The sequence below is a fragment of the Aquila chrysaetos genome, chromosome 8 (genome assembly GCF_900496995.4).
Source record: "Aquila chrysaetos chrysaetos chromosome 8, bAquChr1.4, whole genome shotgun sequence".
NCBI classification, from domain to species: Eukaryota; Metazoa; Chordata; class Aves; order Accipitriformes; family Accipitridae; genus Aquila; species Aquila chrysaetos.
Genome location: NC_044011.1, coordinates 35,442,780 through 35,460,975, shown reverse-complemented (window position 1 = coordinate 35,460,975; position 18,196 = coordinate 35,442,780). Strand labels below are relative to the sequence as shown.

At 39.2% G+C, this 18,196-nt stretch overlaps 1 protein-coding gene across 5 annotated transcripts in view; it reads left to right on the top strand.

Moving 5' to 3' along the window:
* VRK2 (VRK serine/threonine kinase 2) overlaps window positions 1-18,196 on the top strand; it is a 46,532-nt gene that overhangs the window by 23,371 nt on the left and 4,965 nt on the right. For 3 of the 5 annotated variants that reach the window (XM_030021925.2, XM_030021927.2, XM_041125128.1), the window contains 4 exons: window positions 9,911-10,031; window positions 12,610-12,668; window positions 13,644-13,676; window positions 14,488-14,669. In XM_030021925.2, coding sequence (XP_029877785.1) covers window positions 9,911-10,031; window positions 12,610-12,668; window positions 13,644-13,676; window positions 14,488-14,669 — 395 coding nt within the window. The remainder of the gene's footprint in view (window positions 1-9,910; window positions 10,032-12,609; window positions 12,669-13,643; window positions 13,677-14,487; window positions 14,670-18,196) is intronic. The other 2 variants (XM_030021926.2, XM_030021928.2) reach the window with 1 other exon arrangement.

The window sequence follows — 18,196 nt, the reverse complement described above, 5'->3', positions numbered from 1 at the left end:
GAAGAGGGGCAGCACGATTAAAACTGAAAGGCTGCTGCATGTGTGGTACTGGAAGGCGGACCAAGACGCCTTAAGAAGAGCTTGCTATTAAACTTAATTGGTTCATGTTGGGAGTACTGGTTTGCGTTTGCTATACTCTATAGAGGCAGAGGCAATATTTGCTAGTGTTGCATTGTCAAGGAAAAATGTTTTGAGGCTGCACTGTCCTTTAGGGAGAGCTGTGTCTGAGTGTCACCATCTGTGTTATGAGAGGATATTTCAAGATGACATTTCTTCAGCAAGGAGAAGAACCTTTTTTGAAGCCATAAAGTGTTAACTTTTTGAAATCTTTTTCCAGTAGCCTTTCATATATCTTACTTATTTAAACTCACTTTGATGGTATTGGAAACACATTTGCAGGTAAATTACATACATAGTCCTTTTATTGGATATTGATTGTACTGCCTTGCATTCCAAGGCAGACTTAATTCAACAATTCCCTAATTAGTTAAAGTCATAACCTATGTCTTGTATTCATTTACCATTAATTAAACCTTAGCTGTTTATTACACTGCAGTCCAAATCCAATAGCAGACCCATAGAGCCATGGAAAAGGGAATGGGAGGTCAATATCGAAAATATATGGTGCAAAGTCCCACTGATGGCTGCATTGTTCACAATCAATATGGTCAATGCAACACAACTTTCTTAGTTGCTATGTCAGCAAGACAAAAAGTCAATTCTAATGTTATGCTAGTGAAAAAAATGGTGATTATTGAAAAACTTTGATTCTTGCTACGAAACACTGTTTTTGTTAACTTTTCTTTCCCCTGTTGCCCCAGTCCCCTCACCCCCAGGATCTTCTAAAACAAAAGGAATGGTTTTCTGCTGCCAGCTTTGCTAGGATCATAGTGTCACAAGCGATAACTGTAGAAATTTGTGCTTGTTAATAGCTGCTGAACTGTTACCTTAAACTAATACTTTCTAACGAGTTTTAGTTGGCACAAACAACTGTATATTATTGCTTTTTCTATTAAAAGGACCATTGACCATGTAATGTAGAGGGTCTTGATAATTTGCCGGCGCTGTTAAAACCTGCAATCGTTTAACTCTGGTCATTAGGAAAAATGAAATAAGACTGTCAAGTATTTGCTGCTAAGACAATTGCACAATTTCAGCTGCTAAAAAATACTTTGTGGTGAAGAGGGCATCTGTTTCAGACTCTAGCCCTCCCAAGCATACAGTGCATTTTCTGGAGATCTGACTCTGGCTGTTTTTCCTGGTAGTGTGAGCATTGTGGCTGCGTACTAGTATTTGATGTGGATGCTGTTTGAAGAATAGGTGGAAGCTGAAGTATTTGGGATTTGGCAGTTGGATAGTTAGAGCAGCTAGTTTGCCTAGAGGACAGGTGTCTGTTGATGGGTATGTGATTACAGGACAGGTAATTCCTTTTATTTGAAAGAGTAGGGAGATTTTACAAACTTGGGTGGCAAAAGGTGTGCACATGCAAGTGTGAGTTAAGTTGTCTTTTGCAATCTGTGGGTTAGATTACCCCCTCAAGTAGCTAAAGCCATGATGGAATTGGTGAAAAGCAGAGGACTCCAGAAAACAAAATATTCAGAAAGATAGCTTGAGGGAGCTTACCCCATCTTACACTTGAAAATTTTTTGCTTGTTAATAGCCGCAAACAGAAAATCTACAGATTTTTCTGATGCTCCTGCCGGAAAAGCCTGCAGAACATGATGTGGTATCTGGTATGTTGCAGAGAATCCAAACTATTCCTGTTGAATGCCTCAGCTCTGACCTTGTAACAGCCTGAATCCATTAAGGTCGAATTACCAGAGTTCCCATTTGCAGCAGGTCTCTCAACATCCCAGGGAAAATATGCATCTGTAGTGACTTCTGTCAGAGATTGCACAGGTCCGGATGACAGAACACAGCGACTGGTTTCCATCATCTCATCTCTTGTTGTGAGGTTTAGAGTTGCGGGGATGTTTCAGGATACTAAAGGACTTCCAACAGCTGGGGCAAAGGGCTGCTTTGCTCAACAGACTGCTGTACTCCCGACTCATGATTAAGTCTCAGCACAGTCTGATGTACCAAGTGAGGTGGGGTGCTCTTCTGAAAGGTGTTTAAAGACTGCTTTGCTGATGGCAAATTGAAGCTGCATAGATAGCCTTCATTCTAGTATTACCTGATTTTTCAGAGTGGAGTATTTTTTTATTTCAATGCACATGGAATATAGTTCTAATTTTCAAATGTTATTTTATATAAATGAGATCCTTTCCAGAGGGCGTTTCCTGAATGCACTTAGCGACATAAATATCTCAAACCTCAAAAACCCTTAATAGTACCAGTTGCTGTATTGAGCTAGACAAATGAGAACATTTTGACTTGCTCATAAAGTAGCAACCTGAATATATACAGCGATTTGAGGTACATGCTGAAACTTAAAACAAAATTATGAGTTTGTTGCTTTCAAAAGTGCCTCTTGGCAATGCTTGAAGCTGATAACCTCCTTGCATAACACCAGTAACTACTTCCCACTAATTTAAATCAACACTGGTGTTTCCCTAGTTGAACTGAGAGTTTAATTCAGCTGCATGCCTGTTTATTCCCCAAGCTCTCTGTACAGTTCATCAGCTCAACCTCCTGTAGAGGTTAGGCAGTCCACTGAGATCCAGAAAGTTTCCTACCAGCGGCCACCGCATGGTAACACTTTCGGGTGGTAGAATTAGTCCGTATTCTTCTGACAGCCTCTGGTAAGGGCCGAGTCGGATGTGCTGTTCCAGTGGCAGCTGATGGCGAATTGCTGCCTTAAACAAGTTACTTTAATGCGTGCTGGTGCACACTGATGGTACTGATGGTGCTGGTGGCTTTGACTTTGTGCTGGAACTGAAGAGGAATTCCCCCTGAGCTGGGAAAGGCTGGGAGCAGCTGCCCTGCCTCGTGTCCCAGCTCTCCATGCTGGTTTTGTCTTTAGTTTTGCATGACTCACCTCTGCTCTGCCCAGTGTGTGTGGGCCCCACAGACTGGCTTTTCTGTGCCACAGCACTGCTTGGGGCTTCCAGACTTGGCAGGTGTTCGCAAATATTCGTTGCAACCTCAGTTACATCCGCTATCTATGTCTAGAGTTCACTTTGAACCAAGTCAGGGCCCAAGTTGGACTTTGCCACAAGATCTGACCCACATCATCAGCACTCCTGTATTTGGTGGCTGGATCTCATTGCAACCAGCATGTGGGTTTTTTAAACTTAAAACCTTTTTATTTTGATGCAAATTTCATGTGGCACAACTGCATTGTTAGTTTTAGAGTAGTATTTGAGTGTATTCATTGTATTCATTTTTAAAGACCATACTGTATAAACAGTACTACATTTTTGTTTGTTGATTGATAATTAAAGAGAATTATATCTGCACCCAGTATACATTTAAAAAGTTGTTACATAGTTAGTGTTAAAAAGTAATATTTGGATCAATGCCTCCTATGGATTTTTGTAGATTTTCTACTCACTGAGGCATGCAGTCAATACCTAATTTCTCTGGAGATATACTGCGCTTAACGTATTGAGTTTTTTTTAAATACTCTGGTCCTGTGCATTGAGTGCGTAAGACCAGTTTTAATTTGCTATCATTGATGAACATAAGAGTATGAACTGTCTATGTTGAATTCCCTCCAGCACATATTTGTGTTTGCCATAGATTTCAAGATGACTCTCTTCCTTTTAACAACATTTCACAGCAACTATTAGCAGTTTTGCCACCTCGCGTTGGGTAGAGGGCCTACTGAAATCCTTGCAGAACTTCTATCTACATCTGGAATAGTAAAAGCCGCTTAAGACAGTAGTAGTGACTTTTGACAAGCTTAAGGATAAGTAGAATGTCTAATGACATTTGCCTCAATTAGGCCCACTGGTTGTCGCTTTTTTGTAGCTGGTGAGTAAGTGTTGTCTGAGCTGGTTTCATTGAGCAAAAGTGTGTTTATTTATTTTCATCTTCTGTGTTGGGGAAGGCAGTTGCAGCTATGTTTGATGCCATATTTTAGCCAGTTCTTTCTTTGTGCCCCTCACATTGGGTTATTGCAACATGCGCTCCTTGAGGTCCATCTGAATGCCTGTACTCTGTGTTTGTACAGGGCAATGCAGGCATCGGGCTGATTGTAGGGAAAGCTCTGCAGTTCTTGTTCGTACTTTCCCCGCTGGTCTGACAGAACTGTTGCTGTTTGATATTAAAAACATAGCTCAATGCTGGTCCATTTTTCCTTTTCTTTTACATGCAGGGGTCGACTAGAATATATGCAGGGTTCATTTTGTGAGGAAGGATGTGCAAGAATATAAACACCTATGCCTGGGAACATATTCTTTCTGAGCCCACATGGCTTCCAGAGAACAGAGCTCTAAATGGCTCTGGATCAAGAGGTTTGTTTGGCATCTGTCCATGTGTAGTTAGGATTCAGAGGGAGACTGCTGGATTTTTTTGTCGGTCAAATGAATTATTGATTTGCTGCAGTTTGGTATGTGTTTCCCAAAGACTGTGTGCAGGACAAATTTTAAATCCTAAAAATAAAAGGCAAATATAACTGATCTGGTGAAAAATGGGTGGAACTTTGCAGTGTGAAATAAATAAAAAGATGCCTTAGTTAGAGTGTTGGATTAGACATGTGTACCCAGCAGAAGAGGGAGCAGGAAGTCATTGTAAGCGAAAGAAGAGTCAGGCTTTAGCAAGGAGAAGATTGAATAGGTTCCTATAACCACCTCTGTAAGCTTATTCTGTCCTGCCAACAATGTCCAGAAGCAGCAAAAATAATATGATGAGCATCACAACTTTCTAGCACAACTGATGAGTGTGGCTGGGAATTGGCTGTTTAATTTTGGCTCTCATTCTCTACGCCAGGAATTCAAAAAATTAGTGAGTCTCACAGCTGCTTGCCAGCCCCTTACCTTTATGATTTTTTTTTTTTTTTCTGCCACACAGATGTGAAAGAAGAGTAAAACTTCCTGTCCCTACTCTCCTGCCACACGTTCTCCTTACTGCAAGCTTGGAACCTTTTACTTCCGACCAGGTACCTGCACCTCTTGCCACCACCATTTTATCTCCCACCCAGATCTTGTGGTGAAGTTCCCTTGCATCTTCCAGCCTTCCCACTACATAAACTTCTCCCCATCAAATAAGGACCCCAGCCGCCTTCTTTTCAGCACATCCCATTCTACCAGTCCTGATGATTATTCACTCTCTGTCCATGTTTAGAGGAGAATTTTGCTGCTGGCTACACTCTTCTATTACGGATGGAGCAGAGCAAGCATGAAAACGAGGAGGCTCTGCAGTTAGATCTTGCTGGTCAGTGGATATGTGTAACTGCTTGTTTGGAGGTTGCTGTGCACATGTCTGCACATTAGGCTGTTGTGATTGTCTGGGCCGGCTCTGCTATTTTGAAGAGGTTTGAGGATCACAGTTTGGGAACTTCTGGCCTGCTGGCTCACAGTGTGCTCATGAGCTTGGCCGTGGCAGGACAGCGGCAGAGGTGTTCCTGCTTTTGTGGGTCTTGAAGTGAGTTATTCAACTACTGTGCTGGGACTGCATCCCGTGACCGACAGTGCTGATGTGCGGGCTGGTCTCCAGGTTCGAGGCTGCCTTTGAGAGGACATGAGCCTTCAGGACTGTGAGGCTGATATTGTCAGCGTGGCATCTCTGTGACTGCCCAAGGCGAGGTCAGTGCTGGGGAGTTGCGGTTGTATCCTCCCTGTGAACAACTGCAGGAACTCCTGCCAGCTCTGCAGTATGTTTTGTGCTGCTCAGCCATATGACCAGTTGAGTGTATAGCTGTAGGATCCGAGTTGAGGAGAGAGACCATAGCTGGCACAGGAAAAGTCACTCATTGCCATGTCCCAGACTGAGTTCTCTGGAAGAGTTGTAGTCCAGTCGTGGTGACACCATGTTTGCGCTGGATTTTTCTTTCCAGCATTCTGTGGTGGTGGTTATTGTCAGTGAGTACTTCAGCAACATGCCAAGCTAACAGTGCAGAACTGTACATGAGAGGAGGAGAGATTGTTCCTGGCCCCTGCTGGCAGTTGCCCTGCCTGAGACTGGATAACTCTGTACAGAATGGCCTCCAAGCATTAAAATTTATAATTAATTTAACTATATTTATCTAACCTTTTCTCTGTAGCCACCCGCTCTATCCAGTTAGTCACTGTCCTGCTGAAGTGAACTCCTCAGACTGACCAGTACCTTGGGGAAGCAATACTTCATTATTAGTTTTTTTTTTGGTCTTTTCCTTTCTCCTGCCCCTAATGTAGGCAGATTTTTGACAAGTCTTGTATTTGTCTGGTTTTTTATCATCTCAACCTTGAGTTAAGAAGTTATATCACTTTTAGTTCATTTATTAAAACATTGTGATGATACATTTTTAACATAATTATATTTCTCTGTGGTCATGTTAACACTCCTTTCCTTTATGGGCTTTTGGATTAATGGCTGTGAGTTATATTTGTTTGTGAATTAACATGAATTTGTATGCTGTAATGCCAGTGAGAATTGGAGGTTCCACTGCATGCAGATGCAATATGAGCAACTAAAATGATCCTTTTTATGAAAACCTTCCAATCTAAAGAAATGCTAATGGTGAAATTATAATGTAACAGTGCTAATTAAACATAATAGAAGAACATTTCATCTGTCACTTGTTAGCCTCCTAGATCTTTACAAAAGGCTTGAGAAAGTTAGCTTAATAAGGGCCATAGAGGAAAACTCCCATTTTTATGTGGGTTTCAGATGAGTTCTTGGGAGCAGTGTAGTTTTGAGAGCATATTGTGGCCAGTGTGATATCATTTATGACCTATTTTGAAATAGTAATCTGAATATAAATTAGGGCTCAGGTAGCTGCCAAATCCAGTATACAGAGATACATAGTACATTTTCTTCTCAGGGTGAATTGCTTCAGTTACGTTGTTCTGAGTTATCATTGAACCCTGTGTCTTCATGTTTGAGTATATGTTTGTGGTGTACATTAAACTTGTTATGGCCTGACTCTGATTTCATTGACATGGTTGTTAATTCATTAACTTCAGTGGAGTTGTTCCTCATTTATTTTGGCAGGAGTGAGGACAGAATCAGGTGTTAAATCTTCAAATTAAAAAATTAAAATATAAAAATACTGTGAAATAAAATATCACCAATGTGTTCCCGTTAAATAGTATTTCATATGAGACTAAAATAATAATTAAAAAAATCCTGGTTAATAGAAAAGCAGAAATCAAATATCTATTAAAAAGAAAGAAAAAAAAAACCCAACAAGTCTTTAGTCTACAGAGAAGTAAGAGAATTTGATTTAAATAAGTACTATTTTGAATGTATACTCTTGTAACAGTTATCAAGCAGAATAATTTTATTTTTGCATGGCTATCAGATTTAAAATGAACGCAGATTGACTTCTGTCAGTTGATGTTTACCAAGAATTCTTGGAATCTCCAGTTGTATTAGCAGATTTATTTTTGCAAGTAAACATGTAGTTGAAACTTATGTACTAGTGCTTTATTTGGGGTGAAACCCTAATTATTCCATTGTTCATAGATCATATTAATTCATTAAAGATTAGTTAGTGAATACTTTTTTTTATAAGGATCTAAATGATTAAAAAAGTTGTGGAAGTTAGCATCTCTAATACCAAGCTGACAAAGGAGCAGAGAGAAAGAATAAGATAGTACAATCAAATAATCAAACATTGACGTTTTCACGTGGTTCTATGAAAAAAACACATGTAAATATCTTTATGTAGTAACACTTGCAGTGACCTGAGAGATAAAGTGATATGGGAGTTTACCATCTCTCTGTATAACATTTCCCCTTTTATTTTTTAGTGATGTATGGCTTAGTTACACATACCTTTTTTTTTCCCTAGCTGACTACTGTGGCTTTAGGAAGGTACTAGTAACGTCTTACTTGCACACGTCTCCCTATTTGTGATGGTTTTGGCCTAGTGTTAGTCAGAAAATGGCTCAAGATTGGCATGTGAGCAAGAAGGTAATTAGTCATGGCCAAACTGTTAACTGCGAAGTAAACTTTACTCTTTGGGGACTGCTTTGTCAGAAAACAAGTTATCTTAGGTTAGCTTCTGAAATCTAATTGACTTAGCATTATTTACAGATTCATATCAATTAGTCCCTCAGTGGAAAAAAGTGGTCTATTGTAATTTTGACAGTTTTTCTCCAAAGGCCACTTTCTGTAGCCCATCTTACACAAGCAGGTGCCAGAAAAGCATTGTGTGAAAATTAGAGGATCTGCAATCAAAAATGCTGGCTTATATGGTTATAATCTGGAATTGCCATAATGGAAAAAGGAGTTGTGAACACATGTGTATGAATGGAATTGTTCCACAGTTAACAGGAGATTTATGGCTGAAGAAATCACTACAGAACAGCAAGTGGTAGAGATTGTGTTTTTATTTTAATATGAGAGCCAAGTCTTGCATTAGGATGTTGCTGAATCTAGTGCAGAAGATAAATGACACCCAAGGGATAGTGTAGCATTCTGTTAGATAGAAGGGCCTTTAATAATCCCATAGTCTAATAGCAGTTAAGATAGAGAATGTATAAGAACTGATCTTCTGCTTTTACAATAAAGTGTGTATGGTAACAAGAAACAGTTATGATGTGTTGGCACCGTAGCTTTTAGCAGATGACTCTTTAAATTAAAAAATAAGTTTGCTGAGTGACTTTCTGGAATTTATTTAATGAAGGCCCATAAAATATGGTATCTGTTTACAGCTGGATTAACAGCACAGTGCTCAACTACTAGGCTTTAGGCTAAACAAAAAGTACCAAACAAATCTGAAATCTTCTTTCCTTTCTGGAAAGTGCAAATTCATTTTGGAAAAGCATAAATTTAACTTCTACACCTGTCTGTCTTTAATCACAATTAACAGTTTCTGGTTTTGCAGCTTCCATTTGGTTTCGACTTGCAAACTATAGGCTGCAAGTCAAATGTGTACGAAGAAATATTACAGCAATCCTGCTTGTTCAGTTTTTTTCAAGTTTGGTTTCCTCTGAATAGCAGCAAGCAATAGCAATTCTATTAGTATTGCACTTTCCCCCCTCCCCCTTTCTCTTGGAAAAGTCAATCTATAGATTAATTTCAGTTACCCATTTTTCTGCATAGAAGATGGTTGGGGATGGGCTTAATTTGTGATTGAATTATGTACTGTATTTGTATTCTGTAGTTAGTGTATCTGGGGTGTGCAGAGTGAGAATAAAATGTTCCTGAAATAACTTCCTTTTTGGAAGCAATAGTGGTAAGTTTACACAGGACTTGCTAAACACCAAGTATATTTTAGCCTATGCTACAACTCTCTAAACAAACAGTTCACAGTACTTGTAAGCAGACAACTTTGGTGTGTAAATGTACACTAGATGGCAGTTTTGTCATATCTTCCAAGTTCAAATAGCTCTGTAGGAGAACAGGAAAGGCCATCAGTGTTTAGTCTGCACTCACAGGGTCCCTGCATGACCAATGTGGACCCCATGGACTTCCTGGAACATGTGTTAGCAATTTAGCAGCAGACATTTATTTCTTTGTTTTACTGCTTGGCTCTTTGAGAAAGTGTTGGTACTCAGTTATGGGCTGTCTGGATCATGTCAGAGGCCATGGGGATCAAGTCCATGTGACAGGCCAGACTGAGGAAGGATGAAGTTGGAGGAGGTGAGGAAACTGACCCTTACTTCAACAGTAACAAGTCACTGCCTGTCTGTGGACTGTGGCCAAATGCCGGGGCGTTTTAGGTCTAATACAGCTGAATAAACAAAACACTTTGCCCATTTGGCTTTTTCATATTTCATCAACACTAGTTCAATCAAAGTCTTTTCTATTTCCTAAGAAGAGGTTCTTATTCTTTTTTTTTTTTTTTTTTCCTCTTCCCCCCTCCTTCCCCATGTTTTAGCCCCATCCAGACGAGGTGACCTTGAAATCCTTGGCTACTGCATGCTGCAATGGTTATGTGGGAAGCTACCCTGGGAACAGAACCTGAAGGACCCTGTAGCTGTCCAGACTGCGAAAACAAAGTAAAAATAAAACAACACGCATGTACACATGTATACGCGCATACCACCCTAGAACCCTGCAATGCCCTCATCACTTAACAAAACAGGTCTGAAAAAGACAGCTTTACATGCTGTAGAGTAACACATTATGAGAAAGCTAAAACAATTTTCCTTAAGAAAGAAGCAGTTAAAGATGTGGATTCTATGTGCATGGATACCCTCTTCCACATGTTTATGTGTGTACTGCTGTACCGAGATGATAAATTCAAATGCACAGTACACAGTCATTTTGTCTGCTGTGTATTTTTTTAATACTCCTTTTTAAAGAAAACATTTGTGAATTAGTGCAGGCCTGATTGCATGTATAGAAGGTTGTTGTGTGTTTCCATTAAACTTCATGGGTGCTTTGTAGAGACTATAATACAAACATCTCTTGGAAGTTTTTCCACACATGCATTCAATTTATTTAACTTTATATATGATACTGTTTTTCAGATGTCTTTATGTAGGTTTTTAATGTTATATAAGCCTACTGCCATTAAAAACAATTAAATACCAGAATACTAAGGAACTTGATTAAAATCTTTCCTTTTTCCCAGCATGACTCATTTAGAGCTTACTAAAGGAACCAAGTGCATTAGTGTTTTCTTTCTCTGCTTTCACGGTTGGGACTTGAGAGAGTTAATTGCATGTGGTACAGTGTAGGCTGTAGAAGACTATACAGAAAAGTAGTTACCCATAAATGTAACATCACAATTGGAGAAGGCAGCAAACTTTTAAGTAGGGCAAGTCACAACAGAGGTACACAATAGGGATAGCTGATCCACAGAAATCAATCTGCAAATTCAGTGTGGCATTGGCTCTCAACAGAGAAAAAGGTTAGCCTGCAGACTGTGGATAATACAGATTGCATCTGTAAATGTTGACATCGTATGTTATGTTTAATATTTCTCCTTTAGAAGTTCTGATCATTACACAACCCCCTGCAAGGTAACACTTATACAATTCAATGTTAAATCAATTTAATCAATCAAGCTGCTTCACTAATTCTTCCCTTGCGGTTAACCCTTAGATTGCTAGCATTTTCAGGATGCCAAGCAAACAGATGCTTTGAGGGAAATGTACAGAAAATTATATGGATTCTATTTATCAGAAATATCCAGTTAGTCTAATGAATTATGTTCTTGGTATTAAGTAACTTGGTCAGGTCATCCCCTTTTATTTATCTTAATTTTCAGTGCCTATACTGTTTTCAAAGGCCAGAAACAGACATCTGGATATATGTGTGTATCCAGTTGCCTACAGGTTAGTTAGTACATTAAGCAGCACAGTTGAATCACTGCTAAGCGTGCCAGTCCTTTGCTGCAGAGTCTGTGTGATGCTGAGGAAGAAGGGGCTGGGCCTGGATGGTGGGGTGCAGTTGAAAGGCAGGAGCCCGAGCAGCACCTCCAACTCTGTTCATAAATTGTCTCATCCCCTCACCCTTTCACTACAAGTTCTTAGTCTTTCCTCCCAGTAACACTGGGGCAATGAGGCAACTGTGCCAAAGCTTTCGGCATTGGTAAGGGGATATTTAAGGACTGCTGGTATATTTGAGTTTAGAAATGTTAGTGCCATTCCATAATTGGAGGAGAGGCTCCATTTGAATTGGAATTTAAGCTAGGTTACAGAAAATGTTTATGTTTGTTTCATTTCCCCAAAATTGAAACCCCTATTTCTGATACTAAACAACAGATTACTGAATTGAAGGTATTAGCTTATGTACCCCAACTTTATGCATTTGAGAACACACCCCGTTACTTATTGGTGGAGCTTTATGGCTCCTTTAAACAAACAAACAAAAGGGATCCTTTAACAGTATTAACAGCTAGACTGAACTAACAGATTTCACTTACTCGGGGCAAGGGGGCTTGTGCAGCTGCAGGTTCCTACAGGTGCTAGGAGATCATCCTGGTTCATGTCTGCACAAAGATGAGCTGGTGATACTTCATCTGTTTTTAGGGTATGATTGATTCTAAGCTCCAGTGTCCTTTGCTATTTCTGTGTCTGGATAGATAGAAAGTACATCTGTGACCCTGCCCTTCAGTTTATGAAGTGCATGGGACTTAAGGTCGTTTAACCTCCCTCTCCCCTTTTGTCCCTGCCATGCCTGCTTGTAATTTTGACAGCCATCACCCAGCTGCCCGTGAGCTATGTGGCAGAAAGAGCCTGATGCTAAATGACTAGTAGGCAGACCAGAACTGCTTCTTAAATTCCAAAATACAAGTATTAATCATTAAGCTGAAATCAGAACAAGCCATTTCAGCTCAAAGGATTTTTCTTTTTCTTTCTAGAAAGCTTAAAACATCCGCAAAGAAAAACTTAATGTTAAAGCGCAGTCTTAGCTGTAAGCCTGGTCTTGGTGAAATCAGCAGTCTCCAAAGAGTTAAAAATATAGCTGGTAAGAGGAGATTTTGTTTTAAAAGCAGTACTGTGAATCATTAGCTATCCCGGAGGTCCACTCCCTTTGGAATTGAGACTTGCTGTCTTCCGAAATCCCAAATGAAGAATTACCTGCTCCAAAACCACATTAAATTGTTGCACTCTCATGTTGTTTCAGGCTTATGGATGAGCTCCCAGATTCAGTGATGGAATGGGATTCTTCTGGAAGCAGCTGTAGTAAGTGTACTTGCACTATGTACCATATAGTTCTTTAGCCTGTTACAAAAAATACTTGAATGTCTTACTCTATTTGGGGAAGCAGAAGATAAGTAAAAGTAACACAAATTTAACAAAGTCTTCGGTTTAAAATCTTAAATGCAATTGCTAAGTTTTGCACCTTAAGGCAAGTGCAAAGGACTAGGCCTGAGTCCATGCAGTATTACTGGGCTCTGGTCTTAGGGCAAACTGTAGTGTGCAAGCAGAAGTCATCCTTGAATCAAGCCCTTGAAATCAAGCCTGCGTGAACCACTCTTACGCATACGTATCCAACAGAAGAATTCAGCCTGCAGTATCTGTGTTTAGCTGATAACGCAGTAGTTACGTAATACTCATTGTTAGATTATGTCACACTCGTTAATTCAGGGTGCAGTTTAATTGAACTAATATTTCTGAATTCAGTGGAACTGGATCAGGCCCTTCATGTACAAGCTTATTATATTTTAAGCATTTTTAGCTCAAAGGCTTCTTTACTGCAGAGGAAGAAGGTAAATTCTGGATGCTGTTGAATGCTGGTCACTCTGCAATAAATGAAATTACTCTTGATGATTACTGATACAGGATACTTGGGATGCTTAATGCTTTTATTGCAGGAACTCTTTTTCTGCTACTTTCCTGCATTATCCCATAAACAAGTACGAAGCAGATGAAATGGACATTGAGGGCTAAATTTTCAACCCCAGTGTGTGGTAGTATAAAAATCTTAATCAGTCTCATCTGTGATGTATGCCATAGAGTGACATAAGGGATCTTAGCCATATGTAATCCAAGGTGTTAGGAAGCAGTGACTATCTTAGAAACAGAAGTAGCTCTTAGTATGGAAATAGTAAGCAACTGTCTACAAAAGGTTTATTGCTTAGTATTCAGAATTTGAAAAAGCAAGTGAATGGACAGTTTATCTTGTCATATGTTTCTTCTTTCACTGAAATACAAAAGTAACCCAGGGAAAACACCAAATTTTCTTCAAAGGTCAGTATCTATTTTGATTTATTCACTTATTTTCATAGCATTTCTGTATTGGAATTATTGGAATGCATCGTGTATTACATAAAATATATTCATGATGTGTATACATATTTAATAAATCTTTACTTCTGGGATTTTATCAGATGCTAATATCTGGTGTAGTACTCCAGTTTTAGGATACACTTGGGTCTTCAACTGAAATAAAAGTTTGATCCCCCCCATATGTTTTTCCTAATGGCATTATTTCTGCCCATTCAGTGGTTTCCCTGTTTCTAGAACTGCTTGATAACGATAGCAAAATAATGCTGCTGTTAGACTGCTCTAGGATGTAATCTCAAAAACAATATGTCCAAGTAGTAGAAGTATAAAAAAAAAAGGTAGCTTTTTTCCAAAGCATTCAAAGTGTAATATCTATGCAGATTAAAATAGTGTTGTTGAGAGTAGTTAATATTTAAAGGGGTATTATGATCTATCAAATATAAAATACTTCTATTTTATACAGAACTATCAATATTTGTCGGTAAATTATTTTGATTAATTTTTATACTTAGCTAGCTTTCGGTACTATATGAATTAGTGCATGTGCATAACAAGACATAGCACTTAAGGGTTAGCTTGTTTATCCAAGTCTATCTTTTCCTTTTCTCATCTCAAAAAGACAAGATAGTGTCAGTTCTGTGTTTTGAGTGTGTCTTCAGCTGAAATGGTGTCATCTTGTTTGGCAGTGTAGGATTGGCATCCATTTTGGAATTAAATTCTTTCTGAAGTTCTAGGTCTACAGCAAGTGAAATTTACATTAAAATATGCTCCACAGGTGAAATATCCAAGTTTTTGGCATGTGTTTATGGCTTAGCTTATGATGAGAAGCCAAAGTATCAAGTGCTCAAGAAAATCCTGCTGGATGGACTAGAGTCAAGTGGAACTCGCTACGATGGCCCTCTGGAATTTTCCGCTGCAGCCTGCACACGAACTCACTGTGCTGCTAAAGTGTCAAAAGTAAGAAAGACAGTTCTGGGATTATTTCTGACATCTCCTGCTTGATTGTTGCCATTTCTTTTGTAGAAGAGGAAATGGTTTAAGATCTCAAAACGAGACTGACACAGCAGTTCTTTTGCCTTAAATACACCATGTTTGTTACTTCCTGTTTCCCCTGGCTTTGCTAAAAAGTGGGATGTCAACCCTTAAGGAGGAAGAACTGTCATGAGTCCTTTTGACCTACAGCCTTTCACTTCAAAGCAGTAGCTCTGTGGAGAATGATTTACTTTCAGGATAATGGGGAAGTAAAGGACTTTGTTCACTAACATCTTGAAGACAAGCCTGAGTGCCAGGTTTTTCCTTCGTTCCAGATTAAAAGCAAACTTACCTTTATTAGTGAAAGCATTTAATTCATTTTCTTGCTTTCAAACTGCTCTTTGTCGTTTGCCTTTATACTCCTGCAGCCACTAATGTGGAGGAGGTATTATTCTGGGGTTTAACTGTGTTATTGGTATGCAGTGGTATGTGATGCACTAACACAGAATTTTAAAACTGACAGCTATCGTGTTACATTTTCCTTTTGTACTTTTAAGTCTGAAATTGTACAGTTAATAAAACTGTGTTTTAATAAGTAGAGATTGAGGTAATTAGCAGTCTTACTGGACTTGCTGTGAAATGTCAGTCCCATCATACCTCTGCCTTGAAACTCCCCGTATGCAAAAGCCCCGTTTCTGTCTCTGATGCGTGTGCAATAAGGCAGGGTCAGGGTACCATTCATTTTTAATATTTCTGGTGAACTTTGGACCATCACAAGTGTATGTGAGCCAAGAATGCAGGATGCAAACTAATGTGACTGATAGGCTGCTAGATGAATGGTGATTCAAGTATCAGTGCACAGATGGTTCTGATTTGCTGAGTTTTGTAGCTGCTGCAACTGAAGACATAAAATATCCTTCTAGTCATAAATTAGCTCTTTGGAAGCAAAACCTTGGCACCAGAGCTTTACAACCTTCAATTAGTAGGGAAAGAAGTATTTGAATGACTGTGGTATTGACATCTGTAGGCCTGCATAGTAATCATTCCTAATAGAAGAGAATATCTGTTTGAGGGGGTTTTGCATGGCTAATTAACCACCAGTGAGAATATGTAATTTTTTCATGATCTCCTGATTGTCACCTTTCTCTCATGATACAATTACATTTTATTGTAGCAAGTGCCTCACAAACCAATTGTCAGCAGTATTTACGTATTATGGAAGGCAGAACAAAAGTTCATGTTTAATAAAAAGGCACTGGTTTTTGATCTTGGTAATTACAGATACTTATTTTGGCAATTTTATTGACTTTTCTGGTTTTATTATTATTTTTTTTTCTTTTAACAAAACCAAAAGCTATTTCAGTGACAGTATTTCTCTTGCTATGATGGTGACCACTTTGTCCTCACTAATTTGAGAAGCTTTTTTTTTAAGTTTGTACTGTTTTCTGAACTGAATTGAAATATCAGGTAGCTGTTAACTGATCTCCAGCTGATCCTGTTGGATCTCTGGTTCACAGGAGTCTTTGATTTCTTAGAGTCAGATACTGAATAGTAAATCTATTTTCTTCTTATTGCCTGGCCTAACACTTGACAGTATGCTGGCATAAAGGGTGATCCTGACCTTCCAGGCTGTAAAAGCTGCTGTAGCACTTGCTATTTGCAAGTGCACAACCCCACTGAAAAATCCATGAATGAGGAGTGTCAGTTATCAGCACTCTTGTGCTGTAGGACTACGCGGAATTGGTTTTGATGGCCAAGAACAAGATCAGAGAGAGAGTGTGTCTGCATATTACTAAATCTTGGCATCTGTCATCACTTTCTCAGAGAAGTTTTTAATGTTGAGTGTCTCGCTTCTTGGAATAGTAAGAATGCTAGCACTGCACCAATGATCACCTATTTCTTACCTGAGTATGTTTCTTCAGCCAGTTCTGCTGCCTTACATGAGCAAGTTGCCTGTAACATTCCCTGCAGAACAGCTGTAGAAAGGAAATTTTAGGGTTATTCAGAGGACTTACGGAGTACTTAAATACAAGTAGAGAGAGCAGATAACTGGACTTTCTCTAAATTTATTGCTGTTTTCAGAAAATCCAATTTTTCCATCTGTGGTTACGGGCTGCGGAGGATGTTCAAGGCCTGGTGCACTTTGGTGCTATAGTCCTGACAAAGTGTTCGACGACAGGCAGGCACTTCCCACTGCATCTCTTCACGGCCCTGTCTGTAGTTATCCTAGGTCTGACTCTTTTCATCTCTGCATTCCCTTTCCACCTCTCCTTTTATTCACCAAACACTTCTCCCATTAAAGAGGCAACCTAAGAATAGTGGGAGCCACTACAAACAATCCACTGTCTCCTCACTTCTTTGCTTATGAGCAGAATCTGACTCCAGATGACCTGTCTGATTCTACCTGTACCAGTTTGGTACACAGGAAAGAGGTGATTTTGGGTTAATTCCCTTCTGAAGACCAGTAAACACCCATAAATACCAATAAGGGGATCCTGTAACATCAGCTCCTTGAAGATGATGTGAAGAGGAATTGCTACAGAACATGAATTTTAAGATGCAGCTCCCTATAATAGTATATGAGTCTAATCTTGAGGTGACATAAAAAGCCTAACAGTGGCTACATCCTGCTTCTTTGTTTCAATTGCACACCAAACATAGGTGATAAAATATTAATTGCATTAATTCTCAAATTTGTTTACCGCAGTTTTTAGCAGTGGATAAATATTTTCAGCTTTTTCACCTGCAGTGAAAGTGCCAGCATTGGGCCCAAATGAAGTATGGTAAGGCCAGCTGACTACCTGCTAGATTTTGTATTAAAAAATAATTACATCAATACCAACCTGTAATTTTTATTAGTGTGGACTATGGTAATTTTTAGGCATAAAATAAATATTTTCACAAGTGCTCCAAGTCCTGTTTTGAAACTGGTGTAGTCATTTAAAGTATGTATACATTGTGAAGATACCAGAGGTTGCTGGCAACAAGCTCAGCAGTTCTTGCACGGCGCAGTGTGGTGCCCTGATGGAGAGAAAACAGCTTGGGCCCCTGCATTCAGATAACTGTCAGTGTGGCACCGAGCCTCGCCTGTGCAATTCCATTGCTCAGGGCTACCTACAGCATTAGGTCCTGAGGTAGACTGTTTGAAACTAGCTTGAGTTGTTGTTCAGAACAGATACACCTTTACGTCTCTAAAGTTAGTAATTTTCACAGAGCAGAACTATACAGATTATATTCTTAAGAGGTGTTTTGGATTAAACAATATATGAAGTGCCTGCTGGCACTTTCAATGGTATTTAGTTTGTGCAGTTTCTATCTCCTGTATGTATTTAATTTGCAGAATAAAAAAGCAGCCCATTATTTCTTTTTTAGCTGCTATATTCAGATACAGCTGCTGCATAGAGGACCATATGCAAACATTACAGTTACAGAGTTATTAGTGTGCCAGAAGTACCAAAGGCATGTGGCATACAGCCTGTGTTTTGGCTACATTTGTCTTCCAAGTTGCAAAA